We start from the raw sequence: 9,847 nt of genomic DNA, 5'->3' as shown, positions 1-9,847 counted from the left end.
GTCCTGTCAGGAGGTGGGCAGGGGTAGGGCAGGGCTGCACGGAGAAAGTTTGGGATGGAGAAATCAGACCTCAGCACCAAGGGCTCCACCGCGATCCTGAGGAGAGGGGTACCCCTGCCCCCAACCTGTAACAGGAGCCCACTCCTGGGTATGCATGCAGTATGGTGGGCCATGGACCTCTGATGTGGCTTGTGGGACCACCTCCAGTTTCTCCACCTTGGCCTTCCCACCTCCTCCACTGTGCTAAGTTCTAGAAGGAGGGATTGGCAGGGTGGGGTGGGAGGATGTAATGTCAATAGCTACTCCAAACCCTGAGTTCATTTAATGAGATGTTGCATAAAAAGTCCTCCCCAGATTGGGCCCTCAAGAGCTAGTGTCATCATCATCTTTGTTATTCTTGTTATCAGCTGCCTCCAAGCCAGGATAGACAGTTTTTCCTCTCCTTCTGCCTCTTCTGAGCCAAGATGACCTCCAGCAACTGAGAAGATGCTCTAGGATCCCCTGCCTCTTTGCAACCACCTTTCCCAAAGGCTCTCTGGGAGGGGCCTCAGGACCTGGAGACTGCCCGCTGGCCACCACACCAGTTGTTTGACCAGCCAGGGTACTAGCTCCCCCAAGCCGGAGAAGCAGGCTATGTATTATAGGCTTCCTATCCCTATTAGATAAGCTAGGAAGTGAAGAATGTTTGTCCATTTTATAGATAGAAAGATTAAGGCACAGATGGCCAATTCACAGGCTAAGGTCTTACTATAAACCAATAGAGTAGAGCCCAATTAGAACCAAGGATTCCTGACCAATCCAGTGCTTTTTTTTTCTTTTTTTCCTTTGGCCATGCCGCGCAGCTTGTGGGATCTTATTTCCCCGGCCAAGGATCAAACCCAGGCCCCAGCCATGAGAGTGCTGAGTCCTAACCACTGGACTGCCTGGGAATTCCCTCCAGCGCTCTTTCTATAATCCTGTTCTGATGAGCCCGAATTCTCTCTGGTTCTTTGTGGATCTTTGGAAGGGGGCCATGTCAGTCTGAGCTGGGCTTCTGCAGGAATGATGTGGGTGCTGATCAGGGATAGACTTCACCTGATCACAGAAGGTTTGATGCCAAGATGATCTTGCCCACATGATAGCACAAGGTTTGACAAAAATCACTTTGCTGTCTTCAGGTTCTCATTTGACATTTTAATTAGATTTCCCTGTATTCAGGTATATCTAATTTTGTTTTAGGCTGTTTCCTAGAAGGTAGTGGCCATTTCTATGGAATTGGCTTTAGGGCCTCAGCCCAGAGTCTCATGTCAGGCCTCCAGGGAAGCCATGGGGGCAGGGGGAAAGGAGTAAATGCTTTGGCTTCAAACAAACCTGGGTTCAAATATTGGCTCTGGTATTTACTAGCTATGTGACCTGGGCAAAGTCACTTCACCCGGGGTACCCATTTCCTCATCTGTAAAATAAGGTGAGTAATGGCTGCCTCATAGAACTGGTGTGAGGATTGAAGGTCTCGTATGTAAAGGGGCTGGCACTCGTAAGAGCTCAAGAAAGGGTGGCTGGGATATTGGAGATCACAGGGTCGGGTCTGGGCTGGTCAGTGGCCTCTTTGTTGTTGACCTGGGGCAGCCACCTTGCCCCCTCTGAGTTTCCTGGGTGATTCATTGTTCTTACGGCTCTTTGGTTTGGGTCTGGTAAACAATTCCAGAATTCCCTTTCTTCCCTTTTAGAGACAGAGGGAGTTCCCGTATAGGTGAGTCTCAGGGAAGAGGGCTCTGGAGTAGATATTATGCCTGAATTCCTTGTCTAGGCTCATGGCTCTGCCATGCGTGGCTTTGGGCAATCTCTTGACCTCTCTGGGCCTCACAAATATGGGTGCCTTGGCCTGTAGGATGTCTTACAGCTCTACAATGTTAGGATCCTATCCTTGGGTGTCAGTCCTAATCCTGGGGGGAGCTGTTTTCTTTAAGATTTTTTTTTTTTTTTGCGATACGCGGGCCTCTCACCGTTGTGGCCTCTCCCGTTGCGGAGCACAGGCTCCGGACGTGCAGGCTCAGCGGCCATGGCTCACGGGCCCAGCCGCTCCATGGCATGTGAGATCCTCCCGGACTGGGGCATGAACCCGTGTCCCCTGCATCGGCAGGCAGACTCTCAACCACTGCGCCACCAGGGAAGCCCGGAGCTGTTTTCTGCATAGTTGGTGGGAAGCCATGCCCCTTCATTTCACCTCCAAAGACTCATCACCTGGCCTTGGACCTTCTGCCGATAATGTTCCCCAGCTCTGCTCGGTCTGCAGATCCCACAGATCCAGACCAATCAGAGCCTTCCTGAGTACCTGCCTCCCACTCTGCCTTCAGGGAGCAGTGCAGTGTTGGTACCACAAGGTGGCTTATGAGGATGTTGGATTCCCCCATCTCCACCAGCTCTCTCAGCCCCACACCACATAAACATACAATCTAAGAAGACAATAGGAAGGCACTTTTTGAGGGGCAAGTGCAGGGTTAGGACAAGGCCCTTAGCTCCTCTTCAAACCCGACAGCCACTCCTGAACCTGTCCTCTCTATACATGCGGCAGCTTCCAAAGGAGCCAAACCTTGGGCCACGCCCTCGAGCCACGGCCCCTGCCAGACCTGACCCTAGTGCCCTGTGCCTGTACTGACTGGCCTGCTACAAAAGCACCTTGGTTCTGATGTCACAGAACCATGCAATGTCAGGGCTGTGAGGAACCTTTAGGGATCATCTGTCCTATATTCTTTTTGAACAGATAAGAAACTAAGACCAGAAATGGCAAGTGACTTGCCCAAGGTCACAGTTAGTAACTGCCAGAGCCAGGCCTTAAACCTGGATTTTCTGACTCTGAGTGCTCTTTTTATGTCATCAGGCTGGCCAGGAGGGTCTCCCCTGCCTGCCATCACCTGACTCCAACAGGTTTTTGAGTTACCACTCCAGAAGCCTGAGAGGAGGGGGAGGGGCTGGGCCCACTCCTGGGCGCCTTGCCTGGGGGCACTGCTGCCTGGCTCCTGGCTGCCGAAGTGGCTCCAAGGGGCTGGGTGGGAAGCAGGGGGCCATTAGGACCCAGAAGCTCTCAGCGCATCCTGCTCTGCCGGCTGCCTCTCACTGATCACTGCAGTGGTTCAGGCTTCAGCAGCCTTGGAGAAGCATCAGCTGAGAGGAGCTATCACATGGGAGCCGGGAGCTGCTCAGCAAAGGTAGGAGTTGCCGACTAGGCCAGGAATGGGGGCCAGACCCAGGCCTGGTGGTGAATGCTGAGGTACTGTACAGAAGGGTACAGCCCATCCTACCTTACAGTGGGCAGTTTTGTCAGGGGATGGGCCCCCAGGTATCCCGAAGGCAATATTGGGGTGTGGGCATCTCTGAAGCCTAGAGATGGGGATTGATCTGCTGCCAGCAGGAGTACCCACATCCTGCAGGCAGACAGGGATCCTCACCTATCCTGCTCTGTGTCATAGAAATGGGTCCCCTTCATCCTAGGAAAGAATCCTTTGGCATCCAGGCTGACGGGCAACTCTGTGTCCTGGGCGTCGGCAACTCTCCTAGGGAGAGGTGCTGTAGCCCCCTGAAAATCTTTCCTGGCTTAGGAGGGGCATGCTCTTCTCTGAAGGGAGGCCAGTCTCGGGTCCTTGGGATGGAGGCTCTGCGTCTAAGAAACAGGTGTATGTGAATCCCAACACCTCTGTGGCCTTGGTCTGGGCACTTATGTACATCTTGCATCCTGAGACACGGCTGTTTGTAACTTGACCATACCCCTGCTAGAGGCCCAGACCCCAGATCCTCGGGTGGCAAAGCCTTCCAGGTACTGAGAAGTCCTAGAGGTGAGGGAAGGGTTGCTGGAAGGGAGCAGAGGGAGGACAAGAGTGTCCGAGAAGGCATGATGATATGAGCTAGGAATGGAGTGAGGCTCCCTGGGCTTCCCCTGTGAAACCGTTACCCACAGCCCTCTCAGGCTTTACCCTGGTCCATCAGTGAGGAAGTGCTGGGGAGCAGGTATATTGGCTCTTCTGTTAGGAGGTAAATGGGAATACTGGAATTTAGGGGTCAGTGCAGAGATACTGGCAAGGCTGAGGGGGTGAAAATGAGAAATGTCCAATGCCTTCTTGCCTAGGGCTCCATCATGGCTGCACAGCACCCCTCCATCTCCACGTGGAAACCATGTCTGCTTCCCGCAGTCTGGGACCCTGGGTGAGCCCTGCTGGCAGACACTTGATGTCCATACAGACATGGTGGGCCTTGACTCCTTTAGCTTCCAGGGCCTCAGAGTCACGTCTTCTGGGCCCCACTCCCAGGTAGAAGGAATGCGGGAGTCATGGCATAGAGAGTAAGGGGCAATGTTGCCTCCCCTGGTGTTTCGTTCCACATTTTTTTCTGGCAGATTGTCTTATGAGAAGGGTCTGCATTTCTGGGCCCTCTCTTCACCTTCTCTGCAGACCCAGTGGCTATGTGACATGTGCTGTCTCTTATCCCCGGGGAGAGGCACATCTCTAGGTAGTTGTTCAAAGTTAGGGCTGCCTCAAGTCCAGGAGCCCGAGTTACTCGTTCCAGAAGACAGGCCCCTGGCTGGCACACAACTGATGGACTGAGTGTTCTTGGAGTATGTCCTAGGGGGCAGAGATTCAACTGATCAATTTGAGTTTGATTCAGGTCACAAAATTGTGCTGAGCACCTATCGTATGCATGGCATGCTGGAAGTTAAATTAGTGCAAGGTTGGTGGTAACGCCAAAAACCAAGGTGATTGTAAGGCTGTAGCAATGGAGGGGCAAGAGGACCCATCTGCCCCAAGTGGGCCCCTTTACTGCAGTCAGAGAAATGATGGCCACCAGGCCCTCCATAGCTCGGGAACTCACTGAGCCATCAAATGTTGTCATATATGGGAACCTTAGAGGTTGTCCAGTTCAAACCTCCCATTTTACAGATTAGGAAACTGACCCAGGAAACTTCTGGCTTGTCTGCAGAAAGCCCATCAGACTTGGCATGTCCACAGTTTGCCTCTAATTTTGATACCTTAGTACACTATGTTGAGGGAATCTGGACTTCAAGAATGGCATATGGAAATCAAAAAAGAAATTAAAATTATATCTGACCCTTGAACAATGTGGGGGTTAGTGGCGCTGACCCGTTGAGCAGTGGAAAATCCAGGTATAATCTATAGTTGGCCTTCCGTCTTGTAATTCTTCTGAATCTGCAGTTCCACATCTGCAGATTCAACCTACTGCTGATGGGCTCCTGTAGTACTGTAGTATTTACTACTGAAAAAAATCTGCATGTAAATGGACTCCTACAATTCAAACTCATGTTGTTCAAGGGTCAACTGTACATTGAGCAACTTATTTCAATTCTGTGCAAACTCAGCATGGATAATGAGACACGTAAAACAGCTTTGAGCAGGAGAAATGAGAGACACTGAACACTCAAGACTCCGCCCCTTGCCAGTTTCTTCCAGTTTTCCTCTCTACTTTATGCTCACCCACCTCCACCCCTCCATACCTCTTACACAGATGTCTACTCCTCCCTCCTTGTTCTGGGACTGTGGTAACAGTCCAGGAATAGGAGGGTTTTGGCCAGGGGTCCTGTGATGATCTGCTCCAATGACCCAAGATCCAGGGGCCCTGGGAAGCGGGAGGTTAGGAGCAGCTCCTCTCCCACCTGTCGGGGAACAGTGACCTTGGGAAGTTAATGAGTGGGTGGAGAAGGGCAGCTTTCATATGACTTACGCCTTTCTGGCTTTGGGAGCAGTGGAGTCCGGATGAGCTGAGCTCCCAGTTTCCCTCTACCTGGGATGTTTTGTTTTCACTGGTCCTTTTAACACTCCCAAAGTGGCAGCTCTTAGTCTTGGGGATGGTGATGTCCAAGCACACTAATGCACAGTCCTTCCCCCTTTCAGGTAATCTCTGTCTAGTGGTGAGAGACATTTTTAGAGACGCTTCAAATTCAACAAGTATTTACTGAATGTCTGTTATGTTGCAGCCACTGTGGAGGGCACCATCAAACACAGTATGGCACAGTGGGCTGGAGTACTGGCTCGGGAGCCAGGCCTCCTGGGTGCATACCTGGACCTTGCTACTTACTAGCTGTGTGACCTTTGGTAAGTTACTTTATCTCTGCAAGCCCCAGTTTTATCGATTGCAAAATGGGGATAAGAATAACATCTACCTCATAGGGTTGCATAAGGATTAAAATGAGTTAATAGGGGCTTCCCCGTGGCGCTGTGGTTGAGAGTCCGCCTGCCGATGCAGGGGACACGGGTTCGTGCCCTGGTCCAGAAAGACCCCACGTGCCGCGGAGCGGCTGGGCCCATGAGCCATGGCCTCTGAGCCTGCGCGTCCAGAGCCTGTGCTCCACAACTGGAGAGGCCACAACAGTGAGAGGCCCGCGTACCACAAAAAAAAAAAAAAAAAAAAAGAGTTAATATACGTAGAGTGCTTAGAACAGGGCCTGGTATGTGGAAAGCACCATAGACATGTTACTACTTATTATCAGCATTTTTATTAATAAATCCTGCAGCATCTTCCAAACAGTTGTGAAGTAGGTATCATTCCCTTCATTTTACAGATGCCTTTATGAGGAAACTGAAGTTCAGAAGAGTTAGTAGCTCCCAGACCTAGGACTGGAAACCTGATCTCGTGCTCCTTCTCCTCGACAGCTGCTGCCATTCTGAGGAGACAAGAAATCAGGAAATTTACATAAGCAACCTTAAAACTGGGCACTATCCCAGAGCTCAGCAGGACCCTGGGAACGGGAGACAGAGGATTTAGAGTCCCTGGATAACAGTCCTTGAAAGGGGAGAAGGGTGTGGAGAAGAGAGGAAAGGAGCAGGAGACCACTCAGAAGACGGAGTGTTGAGTGGGTGAGGCTCCTGCATCTCTCATGCTCCTGCTTCCTTGCAGTCACCAAGGTGGACCCGGAGCTGCCTCCCGAGCCCTCAGTCCCCGGCCTTGAGGGCTGGCAACAAGAGCCTGCCCGAGAGGCTCCAGAAGGAGGCGCTTTCTCCCCACCCCAACCCGCACACACAAAATTGGGAAGCCTGGGCCTGGGCTCGCCATCCCAGGGTCACTGGACTAGGATGGGGGATGGGCCTGTGACAGGAGGTGCCCTGGGTGTCCTCTTTCGGCCCCATGGAGTCCTCCCCCATCCCCCCGTCATCAGGGAACTCTTCCACTCTGGGGAGGGTCCCTCAAACCCCAGGTCCCTCTACTGCCAGTGGGGTCCCAGAGGTAGGGCTGCGGGACATGGCTTCAGAATCTGTGGCCCTCTTCTTCATGCTCCTGCTGGACTTGACCGCTGTGGCTGGCAATGCTGCTGTGATGGCTGTTATCGCCAAGACACCCGCCCTTCGAAAATTTGTCTTTGTCTTCCACCTCTGCCTGGTGGACCTGCTGGCTGCCCTGACCCTCATGCCCCTGGCCATGCTCTCCAGCTCCGCCCTCTTTGACCGTGACCTCTTTGGGGAGGTTGCCTGCCGCCTCTACTTGTTCCTGAGCGTATGCTTTGTTAGCCTGGCCATTCTCTCGGTGTCGGCCATCAACGTGGAGCGCTACTATTATGTGGTCCACCCCATGCGCTACGAGGTGCGCATGACGCTGGGGCTGGTGGCCTCTGTTCTGGTGGGTGTGTGGGTAAAGGCCTTGGCCATGGCTTCTGTGCCGGTGTTGGGAAGGGTCTCCCTGGAGGAGGGAGCTCCCCGTGTTCCCCCAGGCTGCTCACTCCAATGGAGCCACAGTGCCTACTGCCAGCTTTTTGTGGTGGTCTTTGCTGTCCTTTACTTCTTGTTGCCCCTGCTCCTCATCCTAGTGGTCTACTGCAGCATGTTCCGAGTAGCCCGAGTGGCTGCCATGCAGCACGGACCGCTGCCCACGTGGATGGAGAACCCCCGGCAACGCTCCGAGTCTCTCAGCAGCCGCTCCACCATGGTCACCAGCTCGGGGGCCCCCCAGACCACCCCGCACCGGACGTTTGGGGGAGGGAAGGCAGCAGTGGTTCTCCTGGCTGTAGGGGGACAGTTCCTGCTCTGTTGGTTGCCCTACTTTTCTTTTCACCTCTACGTCGCCCTGAGTGCTCAGCCCATTTTGACCGGGCAGGTTGAGAATGTGGTGACCTGGATTGGCTACTTCTGCTTCACTTCCAACCCTTTCTTCTATGGATGTCTCAATCGGCAGATCCGGGGGGAGCTGAGCAAGCAGTTTGTCTGCTTCTTCAAGCAGGCGCCGGAGGAGGAGCTGAGGCTGCCTAGCCGGGAGGGCTCCATTGAGGAGAACTTCCTGCAGTTTCTTCAGGGCACTGGCTGTCCCACGGAGTCCTGGGTTTCCCGACCCGTACCCAGCCCCAAGCAGGAGCCACCTGCTGTTGACTTTCGAATCCCCGGCCAGATAGCTGAGGAGACCTCTGAGCTCCTGGAGCAACAACTCACCAGCGACATCATTGTGTCGGACAGCTACCTCCGTCCTGCCCCCTCACCACGACTGGAGTCCTGATGGGCTGCTGGACACTTGAGGGAGATGGGGCTGGGGGCCGGTTAGGACCGCAAGGAACTCCTTGTGGGATCACCTTTTCCCAGCTAGCTGGGGCTGGGGGTCTCTGCACACAGCTTTCGCTTAGTGTTTTCTGGGTCAGGAACAGAGCCAACTGGATGGATATGTGGCAAAAGCCTTGGACATGGCTGTGAGCCTTGACAACTGGGGGAGGGAACCTGGTGAGATGGTGACGAGAATAAAGGGTCAAGAAGGTGAGATGATGCCTCTCAACCAATGAACTTTCCATGACTCAGGGAGCAGGGAAACTATAAGCGTAGGAGTTGGAAGATATAGGGCAGCAGACCAGGCTTGGAGTTATTCTGGGGACCCTTTAGGACCTTTCATTTTTCAGTGTAATTGTCCAGGGAAGAAATTGCACTCAAGCAAGGTAAGAAAATGACCCATGTCTTCTCATTTCCTTGCTAGGTTTAAAAACAAGTAAATTACAGCCAAGTGTTTCCTTTGAGTTAATAGATTTTTTTTTTCTAGTTTTAAACCTGAGGTTTCCTTAAAGTGAGAGGACCAGCTGGGTATATTCCTTTCTTGAGTTTGGCCAAGCAAGGGGAAATAGCAATCAGGGCACACAGAGTAGAATAGAGGAAAGCTGACTGCAGCTCTCTCTCTCCCACCCTCCAGGAACAGCCGTTCTGTTGTACTTTTCAGTTTCTCTTTTGGACATGGGAGATCAAGTTTGGGGCTTGATCTTAACAGAGGCAAGAATAAAGCAGGATGGTTTTTCTCTTTGTCTTTTAGGATGAAGAAGTGGAAAGATTGGGGGTTGGATGGCTGAAGGTGGGGGTTAGCATTTGAATCGCTAAGGTGGTTGGATACAGAGAGGCCTGTAGTAACCCAGACCAATAATACTGTAAATCTTTTTTTTCCAGAGCTGGCCTCCCTGATCTCTCTCCTCATGGCAGTGACCCATCGCCAGCCCTCTGGACAATCGGGTACAAGAGACTAAGGTCGGGAACGGGAAAGGTGGGGTTTCCATGGTTCATTAAATGCCTCCCTACTCCCATTCATCGCTCTCAAAATTAGCTTCAGTGACAAAGACTTAAATCTCTCTCCTATCTGCAGCCCTGGGTTGGAGAGGGGGCACGGGAGTTGGGCTCAGCTGTTCACTGATTGAGACTGTAGGAACTGTGTTGGGTGGTCTTGGTGGTGGTATATTCAAGGGAGGGGGAATAATCGCAAACTGGACAGGACACCCATCTAGGACTACCCGTCCGTCCACTTCCCTCAATTCAATCAGATCACATTAGAGAGTTGAGGCAGGACCACATGGTGGTGTGATCTGTATTTGAACAAATTCCTGGCTTGACTGAGCATCAAAGAGGAAGATGGC

General features: G+C 52.5%; 1 protein-coding gene across 1 annotated transcript in view; it reads left to right on the top strand.

Moving 5' to 3' along the window:
• GPR61 (G protein-coupled receptor 61) overlaps positions 1-8,463 on the top strand; it is a 13,609-nt gene extending 5,146 nt beyond the window's left edge. Inside the window, 3 exon segments of the mRNA XM_024742106.1 lie at positions 6,748-6,859; positions 6,862-7,073; positions 7,075-8,463. Coding sequence (XP_024597874.1) covers positions 6,748-6,859; positions 6,862-7,073; positions 7,075-8,463 — 1,713 coding nt within the window.
• Positions 8,464-9,847: the final 1,384 nt, after the last annotated feature.

This window comes from Neophocaena asiaeorientalis, unplaced genomic scaffold (genome assembly GCF_003031525.2).
Source record: "Neophocaena asiaeorientalis asiaeorientalis breed wild unplaced genomic scaffold, Neophocaena_asiaeorientalis_V1.1 scaffold35, whole genome shotgun sequence".
In the NCBI taxonomy this organism is placed as follows: Eukaryota; Metazoa; Chordata; class Mammalia; order Artiodactyla; family Phocoenidae; genus Neophocaena; species Neophocaena asiaeorientalis.
The sequence above is the reverse complement of the archived record's forward strand: the minus strand, read 5'-3'. Positions and strand labels throughout refer to the sequence as shown.